Raw genomic sequence first — 15,992 nt, 5'->3', positions numbered from 1 at the left:
TGGTACAATTTTTAATTCAGTTTTGTATAAGTTTAAATATATATTGACAAAAAAAATCAGTTTTGCATAAAAAATTAATGGATTTAAATATATATTTTGGTTTTGCATAAAAACTAAAAAGCAATAAACTTAAATATAAATAGATATTTTAGTTTAAAATATATATAAAAATAGACTAAACCAATAAACCGACCCTTCATGTTTGGACCGGTTTTGCTTTAGGGTTAGTCGGTTTCGGTTTAGTCAATAAGTAAATCGACTAGGTCGGGTCGATTGAAAAAAATAACTCAAACCGACCCAATCTGACTCATGAACTCCCCTACTTCTCTCATTTTTTTTGTCTCGTCTTTGCGTGGAAAGACGCATCTCCAACCAAACATTCTGTGTACTACCAAGATCTTTATGTAAAAGCTCAATACGTCTCTTAACTATTAGATCTTCTAGAAGATCTTTCAGAAAAGGCTTGCAAAACGGCACCTAAAAATATGTGGCTTGCAATGGCCCTTCTCTCCTTCCTCTCCTTTGCTCTTCTTACTTTTTTACTTTACTGGTCGAAGTCGGAATTTGCTTACTTGTTATCCCACGCCCTACCTCTCCCTCACACTCCCTCCCTATGAAGGAGATGGTCGAAGTAGGAATTTGCTTACTTGTTATCCCACCACATCCTACCTCTCCCTCTCACTCCCTTCTAGAGAAGGAGAATAAGAACTGCCCCCCGCCCCTTCCAAAATGGCATCCCATTGTTCTGCAAGGCTTTTCAGATCTTCATTCCAAGGTGGCAGTTGCAACCCACTCTGCACAAAGACAAAAGGCTAGTCGAGGAGTAGTAGTAGTTATATTTGGGGACTAAAGACCCAGTAGGCACAACATAGAAAGCACATTTAGTGAGCACATTATAAATATTCTTATAATAACATGCTTACTTAATCCAGACTCCTAAGCCCTTCACATAAATAAAGCTATTACAAGTTATTATGCTTGCCCAAGAGGAAGCAAGACGTCTTCGACACAACTTTGCTGGCACCAGACAGCGGGTGCCTAGTTGTATCATTTCAACAAGTTGCCAACTCCTAGTTGGATGATCATGATGGATGGGCATCTTTGAAAATTTTCATGAACAGTCAAGGGCACTTTTGTCTTGCAATTTTGTCCTTTTATTTGTTTTCTGTCAATTTCGGCCTTAAATGCTTTAATTTAAGTAGTTTTGGTCTTTTTGAAACCACATGGTATCTTTAGATAATTTAGGCCTTGTTTGGCATATTTTTTCGCACTTTTTAGAAGTTCGGCAGTCCGTGTTTTGGTATTTTTCCGTTTGGTTGAGAAAAAATCTAGTCGCCGAGAGCCACAGCCCCGAAAAAATGCGAAAACCTCTGTTCGGGCTATTTTCAAGAAGCTCCAAATGGAGTTTTTCGCCTTTTTTTTTCAATTCATCTTTGTGCGGAAAGAGGCACGGACAAATGTATCTTAACTAAACGGTCTTCAAACTGTTAAAATCTTGATGCAAAAATTCACATCATCCTTTAACTATCAGAACTTTCAAAAAATCTTTCAAAAAAAGACTTGCCAAATAACCTCTTAATGACCATAAGATAAAAGAAATGTTGATTGGTCAAAATTCTTCCAATATCATGATGGTTAGGTGAAATCCACTACATATTCTTGGACTAAAAGCTGAAATTATGGTTTTGGGATATATTTTGGTGCTCCACGTTAGCTCCACTTTATCAACTTCAAGGTGCGACCACATATATACATCAAGGGGTGTGATTGCATGGCTTTAGCCCAAAGCTATGCGGGCATAGCAGATATTTCTCCATCTTAAGTTATACACGATTGAATAGAAAAAGCGTCAGAAAGGCGGGATATCTAAGTTGTGTGTTCATGGGCCCACTGTTTATACTTACAAAGTTACAAACTTACAATGACCCTTATAATTTTTTTCTTGTTTTACATTTTTTAAGATATAAAAGTAACCAAAAGACATTATAAACTCAATTGTCATTAATTAAAAAGTCTATTATTTATGTCTTTATTTAATTTAGTATTGATCCAATGCTCTATTTGTTATATTAGATAATTTATTTAATATAAAAATTAAATACAAAACCCAATATAAGATTAGATGTCTAATAATTTTAAAATTATAAATAACTAAATTGATTAATTTGGTTGGTTCATTCCTAACCAAAATATTCTAAATACTATAATAGAAAATATTATTTTAAATCATTAATTCCCTCCAATTTAATTTTATATTAATCCAGTATTTTATAGATTTGAACATTATAATTAGTTTAATAAAAATTAAATATAATGGTTAAGGAAAAAGAAATAATGACCACTAAATATTTATACTCAATATTTTTCAATTTATAGTATTATATATATACGGAAACAATTTTCAAAGAAATATTTAGCATATCATTAATCAATATCGTATATAAAAAAGGATTGGGTCCACATCAGCAATTCGAAAGTCTTAACTCGAAGTCAATAGTAAAGCTGTTTGGACCCATGATGTCATAAATCATATATTTAAGTATAAAAGTATTACAGAAAATTTGGATGTCTTTAATATTATATTATCATCATTTCCATTGTTTTCAAAATCGGACCGGACCGGACGGTCGGACCGGAAAAACCGAGAACCGGTCATCCATTTTCCTCCAAAATCGTCTTTTTCCTCAAAACCGTTGATTCTGGTCAGCAAACTGCTGAACCGGCCGGTTAACCGTTCGAACAGTTTTGACTGTTTTCCAATTTTTTCTATTTTTTTTTTGTTAGAACGGGCTAGCCGTTCGAGTCGAATGGTCGGACCATTCAAACCGGTAACGGACCCCTGACCGGTTTGGTCACCGGTTCGTTTTTAAAAACCATGATCATATCAAACAAAATATAAGATTCATAAATGTAGTAAGGCTGCGTTTGGAAATAATGCAAATGGAGTGTAAATCCCAATTCAGGGTAAATTTGCATTCTGATTCACTTTTGCATGTATTTGGCAACATTACATTTTTGCATTGATAAATGATAGACCAATGCATATTTACATTGATAATAAGATGTAAAAGTACATCAATAAAAAAGAAGTAAATTTGCATTCAAGTGTGCTTTTGATAAAAAAAAAAGCATATATATTATTAGAATTTGTGTTTGCATCCGTTACAGCTAAATGTCTGTTTGGTAAGAAGATAAATTTATTAATGCAAAACTAACCTGACTTTACAATTTATATGAACCATTTTACACTCTACATATTTGCATTCACAAATATTTGCATCGTTTCCAAACGCAGCCTTAATGAAGATTGTTGTTATTAGTGATAAAAACAGCCTTGTGAAGGCTTCGAAATAAATCAGTAATGGAAATGAATAAAAAATACAATAGTATATAAAAAAGGGATTTAATATTTAACATATGAACCACTACTGAATCAAATGGTTCAATGATTCAAACAAATGAATTACTAGATTATTGGCTGAATCAATATTCTTTTTTTTTTGGTAAGTAAATGGCTTATTAACTATGAACTAAATGATCCAAACACCTGGTGGGTAGGTGACAGGTCATTAGTCATACCTAATAGGTTAACTGCAAATTGAATCACTGTATTGGAGTAACAGCAAGTTGTAAAGGAGCATATGATGTAGAGTTAGAAGCATTATAGAATACCTCAAAGCAAACAAAGATTATTTTGACTAGGGATGAAAGGGGTGGGTTTAATGAGAGTTTTGTAAATTCCAGACCTTTTTTACTTTTCTAAACCTCTGAATTCATAACTTTTATAAGATCTACAATGGGTTAGATTTTCAAAATCTAAATCTTTCTTGTACATGAAAACTCAAAACCCTTCCCATAGAGTGGGGCAAGTTGAATCCATGACAATAAACAAGCAAAAGTCATGAATGAATATTAAAATTTTCAATTATTTGATAAAGATATATAAAAAATGCATAAACTGTCAAATATCCATTATATAGGATTCGAAACATTATTAAATTCAACACATAATACATAAGTTCATATGCTTTACAACAACAAAGTCAACATCCAACATATAATGCTTAAGTTTATAATGCACAAAATCTAAAAGTCACTTAGGTCTTATTTGGAATCAATGCCATTTTCTGAGGTGTTTTTTGAGAACACGTGCTGCACTCATATAATATTTTTTCTCATACCACACATTTCTCAATTTATAAGGCATGACCTGAGGAAACATTTTTCAGAAAAAAAAAATTACATTACCAAGCATCAAGCGTGGTTTGAAAATTAAAATTGATTTCAAAACATTGATGTGACACCGTTTTTCAGAAAATGACATCAATTCCAAACAGTGGCTTAATAAACTCAATATGCGGGTCGAAGCCTCAAAGGGATTGGGATCTATTCCTCAAAAAACTCTCCTCACACTAACCTCACACCATATATTAAGAACATCTCCTCATAAATAAATAGTAAATATATTACCGATGTACGGACAGGACACGCTGTGAAATCAGTGTGAATAGCGCTTTGTGAATAACTGGAATCAGGTCGAAGAGGCTCAGTCAGATTTAACCTAATACCATATTTCATCCATGTATGGTTATAAAATATTAAAACCCATTCCTGCCCCCAAATCCATTTAAAAATATCACCTTGTGGAAGTGGGTAGGGCCGTAGGGGTAGCGGGTAGGTACTCACGGGGTAGGATGGAAATTGCCATCCGGACTCTTAACTTAGATGAACCATTTATGGATACGCCAGATCTGGGATGACATGTATGCATTACGCAAAAGAGTATGACATGTAAACAACTAAGCATGGAAAGTCGGAAACCCCTTGACTGTACACACCGACAGATATCAATTGACGCTTTCCTAAAAAAAATAAAAAAAAAAATAAAAAACTATATATGGTCCTACATAAATACTTTACTCATAATTCAATAACAAGTACGTGATAAAAAGGCATGTACAAAGAAGCTCCCCACGTCTTTATCAAAAACATGCATTTTTTTTTTTTTCTGTTTTTTGGAATTATCAAAAAAATAGGGATTACACTGAGGCCCACTGCCGCAACTGCACTTGGAAACGATGTAAATGAAGTATAAATTTCGGTTCAGGGTAAATTGCACTTTGGTTCACTTTTGCCCGACAATATTACATTTATGTATTGACAGATGACCAAAAACATATTTTCTAATGCATATTTATATTGATAATAAGATGTAAAAATACATTAGGCTGAGTTTGAAAGGACTTTAAATACAAATATGTAGAGTGCAAAACCTTATAATTTGTATTATTTTATGTATTTTACGTTGTATATATTTGCATTTGTACTCTTTCCAAACTGAAAAAAGAAGTAAATTTGTATTCAAGTGGTATAAATTGATCACGCCTAAATAAATTTGCATTTGTAGTCTTTCCAAACTGAACAGTCATTCTCCCAAAAAAAATTGATTCCTTCTATTGCTGCAATTTCTTGACGAGCTCCTTTTTCATGTTTCCTTCAAGATCACAAAAAAAAAAAGAAAAAGAAAAAGAAAAGAAAAAAATGCACTCAATGATGCTGTACGATGAATTATTGTGGATGTGTTTGGAAGGGGTATAAATACAAATATGTATAATATAAATACATCTAAAATAATACAAAATACAAGCTTTTGCACAGTGCATTTTTATATATGTACTCCTTTCAAATTGAGCCTATGTTTCAAATAGGAATACAAAGGGATCGGATCATATTTGAATCAAGGTATATTTGAATTCGATTTGGTCCGATCCGAAGATCTGATTAGGAATGGCAACGGGGCGGGGCGGGGACAGGGAGCCTATCCCCATTCCCGTCCCCGCAAAAATCCCCATCCCTGTCCCTGTCCCTGTTAACGGGGACAAGGTTATCCCCATCCCTGCGGGATCCCCATTCCCCATAATTTTTTATAATGTTAACCATTTTGTTTTTATTTTTTATTTTATTTAAAAAGAATAAAAAAATAATTAAAATTTACAATCCTATTAGAAAATATTCAAAAATATTCACCCATATTTTTAAAAAATATTAATATATAGATATATGTGTACATATATACATATATAACATATGCATACATATATACATATATATATTAGTGAGGATCCCACGGGGCGGGGAGTGCTCTCCCCATCCCCGCTAACGGGGATGAAAATTACCCCATCCCCGCACCATTCGGGGCAGATCCCCATGGGGTCAGGAAAATGGGAAAAATTGCCATCCCTAGATTTGATCAGATCTGATATGACTCAATTTGAATTTGAATCCTATCGATAAGTCAGATCATTGGATCTGATCTGATCCGACTTGTTTTCTTTAAAAGTTAATAAATTATTAAAAGGTAAATAAAACATACTAATTCAAATAAAGCAAAAACAAAAATACAAGTATTTTTAATTATTTTCATCATATATAGATGTTTTTTATAAAAAAATAAGAATATTACAAATTTATAAAAATATTTTTATAAATAAATAAATAACATATATATGTATTGTATATTTATATTTTAAATATATAATATATATCGGATTGGATCTTCTCTAATCAGATAGGGATGATCCGAATCTAATCCAGTTTTTTATCAGATCGTATTATCCAATCCAAAAATCCAAACAGAGGTGATCTAAATTCGACCAAATAGGATCGGATCGGATCATCCGATCCATTTGCACCCCTAATTCCAAATGTGAGCGGACACCAAAATGACAGAATGAAAGCAAGGGGATCTTGTTCGAAATGTAATTAATTATTTCTACACTTCAATTTATATCCCATGTATTTACCAAAAAAGTAATTTATATCCTACGTAGAAAAAAAAAACAGCAATTTGCATCTTTCCTAGAGATTATTTGTAACATGAATACATTGATTGAAGATACCAATTGGGCTTAAAGCGTAGATAAGTACTGGCCATTCATATATTATGCTGAAATTTAATTAATTATAATGGAACAATGAGAATGGAACATTAGATCACTTGGTTGGTTCTTCCACTATTCTTCTTTTGATTTTTTAATATATGTTGTAAATAGATATATAATTATATAATATAAATACTAGAAATATATGTAATATATTATATTATAAATAATGTATAATTATATTATAAATATATAATGTATATATATATTTAATACATAATATATATTAAAAATATATATAATATATTTATAATATATATATATATATATACCGGTTGATTCAATCAATTGGATTTTTCATTTCGGTTTTATTGGTTTGATTCAAATTTTCGATTTTTGATGATCACCCTCGGTACAAGAAATCGCTCAACCAAAAAAATTTAAACTGTTAAATGAGATTCTTGAATAAGTTTAAATTCTATAAGAAGACTACCACCTTACAAAAAAAATGTAAAGATCTGATTTGTATCCTTCCTTCAATCCCTTCCAACATGCTAGACCCCAAATAAATGCAAGTTTGCAACCAACCACTATTTGGTAGTGATTTTATAAAAAAAAAAAATGGATAATAAGTATATAAGAATCATTATCAACTAACTTTAGTATATGCAAGTGGAGATCACGGGGAGCGTGAACCCGCCAACCAGAGATGACCACGTCGGCAATTCAAAACATGAATAATACTAACGGGTGCTCAGCCGTACAATGAACAAATATGGTTGAATCACTCACAAAAAGACAAAAAACTAAGAAGAGATTTTCTTATCATTCGAACTCTCCTCAGTCCTCCCCATTTCGAGTCCTCTCCTCTAAGCCCTAACCCAAGCATCCCGCCAGCCACCCACCATACACCAGCGTTCGTGACTATGAAATGGCGACAAGAACTCTGACATTCAAGCAAATACTGTTGAAACTTGAAATAGGGGGAGAGGAGGGAGAGAGAACTCATGAGTATATAGTCCTTTATGTATATATTTGGCACTCTACTTGGGTCTCTGAGGAAGCTTACACCCCTAAATCGCCATGAAATCCTCTTCCTTTTCTTTGCTTGATAGTGAAATAAATAGCTTTGGCTAGACAACCACTCTGCCCTCTCCTTCTCTGGCGAAGCTGACTTCCTGTTCTCGCTTATTCTCGATGAATGTATCACTGATTCTGCATTCGCTTATACTCGATGAATGTATCACTGATTCTGCATTCTTGTAACCAAAACAACACCGAACAATAAATCGATTCATGATGACTCAGACCTTGTTTTGTTGGAACTCCTCTGTGGGCTTTTCTTCTTTTTAGATTTTCGAGATTCTAAAACAAAAGAAAGCCCAAAAAAGAACTCGATTCTGATCCTTTCTATCTCAATTTCTTGTGGAATTTCTCCCTTTTAGGTCCTAAGTACTTGATACCAAATAAAATCCAAAAAGAACTGTTTTTTTTTTCCTTTGACATTCTCAATCTCATTTTCTTGAGATATTGTTATGTGTTTTGTTATTTTTAGGTTTTGGAGTCCCTGAAATTAATGTGGCATTTGATAACACTTTTCAGATGTTTGGTGTCTAAAAAAATTGCTTTTGAAAATGGGTCTGAATCTTGTTTTCAAATCTAAAAATTTAAGCTTGCGGGCCAGCTCTTAATGTGTTTAGACACGTTTCAGAGCGAGTCCAAAGTCGAAATACCCCCCTCCCCCCAAAAAATGGAAATGACGCAATTTTGCCCCTGTTAACCCCAAAACCTAAAACATTTCTCCATTTGTGTTCTCTTTGGAACGAGAAAGAAGAGCATCCTCACTTTCGTCTCGTCTGAAGATCACTGCTCATCTTGTTTGAAGATCACCAGTCATCTCGATGAAGGTATCTTCTTCTTCTTCTTCTTCTTCTTCTTTTTCAAACGATTTTACCCCTGTTAACCCCCAAACCTAAAACATTTCTCCATTTGTGTTTTCTCTTTGGAATGGGAAAGAAGAGCATCCTCATGCTTGCCTCGTTTGAAGATTGGCACTTGTCTCGTCGAATGTCTCTTATTCTTCTTCTTCTTCTTCAAATGATTGTTCATAGGGTTCTTAGAAAGTATACATGTTTTTTATTTTATTCTTATTTTAATCAATTATTTAAATTCAATAAATTATTGTTTTGATTTGAATAAATTGTTTTTTTATTTTTATGATTTTTTGTATTAATTATAAATTATTTTAATTTTTATTATTGTTGATTAATTTAACATTTTTATTAGATATTAGTTACATATTGAGTAATTAATTATTATTTTAATTATTAATTATTAACTAATTACTGATTTTATTATTTTTTTATTAATTATTTTAATCTTTATTTGGTGTTAATTATTTTAATATTATGTATTAGTTATAAATTTTTAATTATTAATTATTGACATTGTTAATTATTGATTATTAGTGTTATTTATTTTAATATTTTATTAGTTGTAAATTATTTTGTTTATTTTTTGTATTTTTTAATTATTAATTATTTTAATCCTATTAGTTTTAATTATTTCAATTTTTTATTAGTTATTATTAATTTTTATTTTTTGTTTTTATTAATCATTTAATTATTAATAATTAATTTTATTAATTGTTAAATTTTTATTTATTATTAAATATTGTTCTCATTAATTACTGAATATTATTTTGAATTTTATAAATTATTTTATATGAAATAGTACAAGTTGAGCTCAAAATTATCAAATAGTCTATTTTAGGGATAAAATAGTAAAATCAGGAAAATTCAAATGTTAAAGGTTTGGTCCAACACAAACAAGCTTATCTGTTGAAAGCCTCTAAAGATAAAAAAAAAGCATTTATGCATCTTTTCAGATTTCATACATTTTTAATATTTTTTTAACATTTTGAGACTTCAGATTTCAGATTTATTAAACACCACCTAAACGGAATAGAAACAACTAATATTTGATATCCGGATTCTTGAAATTCTGTTCTATGCTTATTCAATTCTTAGCCTTATCTTACCTGTTCATGGGATTCTATTGTAAAGGAGGTGTTTCTTTCTCAGCTCTCACGACACGACACAAGTAGTGGTTCTCTTCCTTGCGATATCTCTAGCTTTTACCTTCACACATCGAAGCCTTTTTTTTGTTTCCCTATTGTAACAGAAACTCTGTCTCAGGAGCTCTTCAGGTCCTGATGCTTTCCTTCCTTTTCCATCTCTGTAGGAACAAAGCAGAGTCGGTTAACAACCCATTTGGTTTGCTCTAATAACTCAAGATACTGGAATTAAAAAAAAAAAGAAAAAATAAACAAATTGTAGTTCTCTTATGGAAGTTATCAAGTTGAAATAGGCTTAGAAGATATTGAAGAATAAACCATTCAAAAACCTCACTTAACAGTTTAAGCTTTTAGGTTCAATGATTCTTTAAGAGAATAAGAAGGGATAATGATCAAATTATTGGAGAGAATGGAGAATACCTATCGGAATGCTGGAATAATTGCCATCATTCCACGATGACGGATGCCGGTGTGTGACGAGTGACTGGTGGGATTATTGCCCCCGTCTCTAATTGGTGTTGCCGTGACGAAAGCTGAACTAGTTCACAAGATGCGAACTCATGCAAGTGTCAGGAACAGCCGAACAAGCCAATCCAACATCGAAGGACTAGAAATTTGGTCATTTGAACAAACTAACAGCCAAGGTTTTTAAAACCGGCTTGGGGAACGAACTGGTCAGGGTCCATTTTCTAGGTCGAACGATTTTCAACGATTTACTGACCAAATCAACATTTTTTTTGGCTAAAATCTGATTGTGGCCTAAAAGGGAGGTTTTCTGGTCCGACCGTCCAGTCCTGTCTGGTTTTTGAAAACCATGCTATCGCCAAACGTGTCACTGTCGCATGAACTATATAACCCAATTATCATCAGATTTTGTAAATGTCATTTCATAACTTTCCCATAATTCAATTTGTACACAATGGAGGCTAATACACCCACCAGTCCACCACAATTGAAGGCAGAAGCCCAGAACTCTAGAGTCTAGTCTAGCCTTCCAAGATGGAAGCTCGCACATTTTTTATTTATTTATTGGTTACTATTTAATAGGCAGGTGTTGGGTTTCCTTCTGTTTGTCCCCACGCCCACCCCCCGGCGCTGGCCCATTAATACGCCCAAACAACCAAACATAGTAGTAAGTAAGTGGTACCATGTTCTTCTCTTTACCCGTATAGTCTTCTTCCCCTCACCTTTCTCGTGTCCTCCATTTATAACTCACGTCCTTTCTCTTTTATCAATTCATTCCAAACTCCAGTGATAAGTCACGCAAACATGTCCAGAGCAACAGTGGAACTCGATTTCTTCGGCATGGAGAGACAAAACCAACGAAAAACCCTTCGACGTCCGTCTAGATCTCTCCCTTTTCCCCGCCCCATCTCTCTTTCTTTTTCTCGCTTCCGTTTTCTAACCTTTCATTTTGCCTACAGGCATTCAGAGCGCCATCTCCAAGCTCAATCCTCAACTTCTGAAGACCGTAATTGCTTCCGGAACTTCCTATGTGAGTTTGGACGGAAAGCCCCCGGAGAACGGCACTTGCCGACCCACCACTCCCAAGGAGAACCAAAACTTCGTTTCGACTTTACCCGTCGTGAATCCAATCAGTCCTAGGTAATCATAGAGTTCACCAGATGATCATGAGCACTTTCTTATTTCTTAAACCCTCTCAATTTCTAGATTTTCTATTTTTTTTCTACATATTAAACAAAACAAATTAATGGGTTGCTGCTGCTTGAAAACAAAACAAATTGCATGGTGATTTCGTTTTTTCAGGGCCGTTTCTGAAAGTCCATCACCAGAAACAGCTCCTTTAACGATTTTCTACAACGGAACCGTCTCCGTATTCGATGTTCCCCGTGACAAGGTTAGCATATATATGTATATATATTTCTTCTTACTTGTTAAATCTTGTATTGACGTAGGATGTAAGTATTGATTTATACAAGAAACATACTTTCTCTTCTTCTTCTCTTCCGTCCTCCGAATATTGATTTATTTATTTATTTAGGCGGAGAAAATTATGAAGCTGGCTGAAATAGGAAGCACTGCCAATTGCAACGCTGCTGTAACGGCCGATCCGAAAGTTGTAGCTTCGTCGTCAACCGACGAGCATGAGCTGCTGGAAAGCCTTAACGGAGGTAAGAATTTCTGTTTTTGGTGATGCTGCATTAACTTTCCAGTTTCCACAAATAGAAATGCGATTGCTTGCGTTTTGAAAATTTTCCTAAGATGGCTGGCATATACATGTTTGCCTACCGCAGAGTTGCCGATTCCTCGAAAAAAGTCTCTTCAAAGGTTCCTTGAAAAGCGCAAGGAGAGGTATTACTATTGACTAATTTTGACCGGTGTTTTGTAACACTTGATTTTGGCTGCTTACCTTCCGTTGCCCACGTTTTTCTTTTCTTCTTCTTCTTCTTCTTACATTTATTATTATTATTATTATTATTATTTAAATCAGCATTATTTTTTAGAAGCCATCATCAGTATGATTTTTTGATAAATTATATATTATTACCCTGTATTTTGGGTAATGGCAATTATCCCCTCAACTTTTATTTGCTATACAAAGACACCCTCAACTTTTAGATTCTGACAAAAGACCCCTCCTTTAATTACCGCATGCAATGTGGCATGGTTCGCTCATGTCTCATTGATGAAGGGGCAAGGTGAGAGATTACTTTTAAAAAAGATTCTCATATAACTGTTTAAACTTTTATAAATACCCAAATTACTCTTTTTCTAATGATTTTGAGCATTTTTTTTTCAATTTTCACTTCTAAGTTTTGATAGAAGCTATTTATTTTTTTTATTTTTGGCAATTTTCGTTTTATACAAGTTTCTCAGAATAATTGCTACTACCCATTAAGCATAGGGTATAGTAATCTTTAATTTATTATTTTTTTTCTTTTTTCTCCTACAATCTGGGAATGTTAGAACTTAGAAGCCAAAATGCCCCATTGTCAAAAGAAAAAAAAAATTAAAGAAAGAAAAGGCAAAATACATATAACAACACTGTACCTTCAAATTCCAATATTTCACTCTTTTTTGTATTGACTTTTTGGAGTCAGTTTTTATTGAATTCAGCTGTACTTTGGAGCCCGGATCTCCGGCAAGCAAAAACTCTACTTACATAGCATCTACCTGCATAATGATAATATCTTCTATATGTTAAGTTCATGGAGAGATTTTGCAACACAATCTTAATTATTTGTTTTGAATTAAGTGCTTATATAAGAGGGCTGAAGCGCAGCAGCTTTGACTCCCCGCTTTCCAAGGCGACATTCACACAGAAAGCCTATAGGCTATGTTTGGTGAAATATTTGAAGAGTTTAAATCGGCTGTCAGTTATTCATTTAAGCTGTTAGGCCTCTTTTAATAGTTTATATGGAATACTTCAAAGCAGTTGAATTAGTTTAGGGCTCCTTTGGGAGGACTGAGTTGAAGACTGAGCTAAACTGGTTCAATTGCTTTGAAACTGAAGCACACTCAGAATATATATTATCTCAAGAGATTAAAGTGGACGAGACGGAATCTCCTCCCAGCAAAAAATCCCAACTACATGATCCATTTCCGCACATCTTGAAACATGTTGAAAGGGTTTCTTGATGGGAAGAGATCCAGACTCAAAGCAGATAATCCATTAAATGACTGACTAATAATGACTTTTGTTTGGTATTTAGTGATATACCTGAATCTCCAAGGGACCTTTAAGTAGTGTAGCACCACACTCGATTATCACCCTTAACCCCCCTTTCCCCAAGATGGTGATAGTGGGATTTGAATCGCTGAATCATTCGTTTCTTTCCTGACTGACAATTGACTTGGGATTAAGAAAGTATTGACATATATTGGCCTGTATCAATCGATACGTATTGTTTTGGAACCCTCCGATATACCCTTATAGTAAGTGTATCGAGAGTGATCGATTTAGAGCATAAAAGAGGCCTAAATCAGCTCTCTTAAACTAGTTGCAAAAAAAAAATACTAAAAAACTGTATCAATTCGTCGCTTATACCTATATATTGGACGTATCAATATTTTGAACCTTGCTTGGAACTCTCTAAATTTTTCACCAAACATTACTCATAAACTGACCATATGAGACCCATCATGGAAAGCCACAAAACATGACATGAGCAGATATTTTGATTTTAGCATGTTCTGTCGGTGGTCTAAGGTAACCACCGTCTACATACCCGCCATGATATTCAAGCTTGCATCAGCTTCGACCACAGCCTCTGCGTCACAACACTATATCTGGATGCCAAATAAAACAATTTAATACCATGTGATGCGTTTTTTGTTGGATATATTATATATAGCTAGCGTGTTCATGTAATTGGATAGTGGCTGATACGAGCTCGAGCTACCAACAGATTGTTTTGGACGTCTATTATTATATACTACAGAGAACAGAGAGGACTTGTCACTTTCCTGTGTTTTTGACTCACCTATCTCTGTGATATCAATATGTAGACTTTTGTCCAGTTGAGAGTCTTGAGACACCTTTTATTTAATTCTTTTATGTTTTATTTAATCCCATCTGACTGACAGGGTGTAAGAATTTAATTTACATCTATGTGCTTCAATTAAATAAAAAAGTGCATATATTTTATTATATTGCAGGTTGGCTTTGGTGTCGCCTCATGGGAATCCATTGGAATGTGCGGTGGACAAATAAGAAAAACTTGGCGGGTGGGGATAGTCCAGACAGTCAGACACCAGGAGTGACTTGGTGAGATGAATTGAAGGAGCTAATTTAATTCGTGGTCTTGACGAATTCGCATAGCGACTGGCTGATTCCATTTATTTTCTATAATTAATTGCTTTGCCGTACGTGGTGGTAGTAGAAGTAGTTGTTGTGATTGTTGCCCGTTGGGTTAACGTCGTCAGTCGTCTCACCTTCTTATTTTCTTAGTTTTTCATCTTTTAACCTACAAATAGGATACGTGATGCATACAAAAATTAAACCGTGTTAGTTAGTTACAGTCACAATTTGTATAATAGTCTTAATTATAACTCTTCTAGTTCTGGGTTGGATATATATAATCACGTTTTACATGTTTATGTATTTCTATTTAAATGCAATGTTTACTGTTATGTTATTTACTACTAATGCACTGATATCCGGACTCCTTAAAAATGTAATCGGTATTTTCTATACTTACTTTCTCTCTATTTATCATGCACTCTTAATTACATAATTGATATAGATTTACACTTACGCCTTTTCTGGAATATGTAATTAAACCATACCTTTTATTATTTGAGTTTTGACCAGTTCAGCAAGGTTTTAATTTTTATCATTCTATGCAATGGACCCTATGACCTATTATTAAACTATGAAATTCCCTCAAGACCATGCAAGGAGAAGCAAAAAAGACAAATACAAAGGGACCACTGCACTACTCCCTGATTGTAGTTGTAGGAAAGGTAATTAGGATTTCAAAATTCAAACCCATTATCTTGAAAGGGAGGAGGCAAAGCAAATCAAGCAAGCATTTTCTTGTCTTAATTTTGTTGCTAGGTAATGATCACTATGCACTTTTAAGTAAGTTATTTATTTGGGTAAATGCAGTGTTATCTGGGTAAGTTTTTTTTGAGAAACACAGAAACACTTACCCAGATAAGTACATTTATTCATGTTCTTTTATTTCTTATGTAAATAAAGTAATGTTCATTTTAATCATAAAAATTCATTACAAAAAAGGGTATTTTTGTTCTATTTAAGTATTGATAACTTTTTCCCTAGGTGGGAAAGTTATTTACCCACCTAAGAGATGGGTATCACTTACTCGGGTAAGTGGTACCCAGGAAAATAAATTTTCCCTGGTCCCCACATAAATCTGAATAAAGATCATAAGATTCTCGGTCAATGAGAACCAAAATCCCATTAATCAACTTTCCCCCTTCTCAAAATCCCAAAAAACAATACCCCCAATGATTAATCTTTTTGAAACGCTCCAAGGTAAATGCATTCCACTATGTATTAAGAATATTTTTAATTTTTATGAATAAACAACATATAAATTTGAAAGATC

At 33.5% G+C, this 15,992-nt stretch overlaps 1 protein-coding gene across 2 annotated transcripts; it reads left to right on the top strand.

The window, feature by feature from the left end:
* The first annotated feature begins 11,086 nt into the window (after positions 1–11,086).
* Positions 11,087–15,075, top strand: LOC104592780 (protein TIFY 9-like). 2 transcript variants are annotated; one of them, XM_010252262.2, is made up of 6 exons: positions 11,088–11,296; positions 11,382–11,562; positions 11,725–11,815; positions 11,960–12,089; positions 12,213–12,270; positions 14,578–15,075. In XM_010252262.2, the coding sequence occupies exons 1-6, from the start codon at positions 11,227–11,229 to the stop codon at positions 14,630–14,632; spliced, it is 585 nt and encodes a 194-aa protein (XP_010250564.1). In that variant the 5' UTR covers positions 11,088–11,226; the 3' UTR covers positions 14,633–15,075. The 2 variants fall into 2 exon arrangements, with proteins under 2 accessions (XP_010250565.1, XP_010250564.1); XM_010252263.2 differs by lacking the exon at positions 12,213–12,270 and having other exon boundaries at positions 11,087–11,296.
* The last annotated feature ends 917 nt before the right edge of the window (positions 15,076–15,992 follow it).

Source organism: Nelumbo nucifera, chromosome 3 (genome assembly GCF_055504915.1).
Source record: "Nelumbo nucifera cultivar China Antique chromosome 3, China Antique-T2T, whole genome shotgun sequence".
In the NCBI taxonomy this organism is placed as follows: domain Eukaryota; kingdom Viridiplantae; phylum Streptophyta; class Magnoliopsida; order Proteales; family Nelumbonaceae; genus Nelumbo; species Nelumbo nucifera.
The sequence above is the reverse complement of the archived record's forward strand: the minus strand, read 5'-3'. Positions and strand labels throughout refer to the sequence as shown.

What these genes read in the sequence shown, in the direction of transcription:
- LOC104592780 (XM_010252263.2), top strand. Translation starts at nt 11,227, where the DNA reads ATGTCCAGAGCAACAGTGGAACTCGATTTCTTCGGCATGGAGAGACAA. An exon ending in CCAACGAAAAACCCTTCGAC is followed by an intron (nt 11,297 to 11,381) that starts GTCCGTCTAGAT and finishes TTTTGCCTACAG; the next exon opens with GCATTCAGAGCGCCATCTCC. An exon ending in GCTGGAAAGCCTTAACGGAG is followed by an intron (nt 12,090 to 14,577) that starts GTAAGAATTTCT and finishes ATTATATTGCAG; the next exon opens with GTTGGCTTTGGTGTCGCCTC.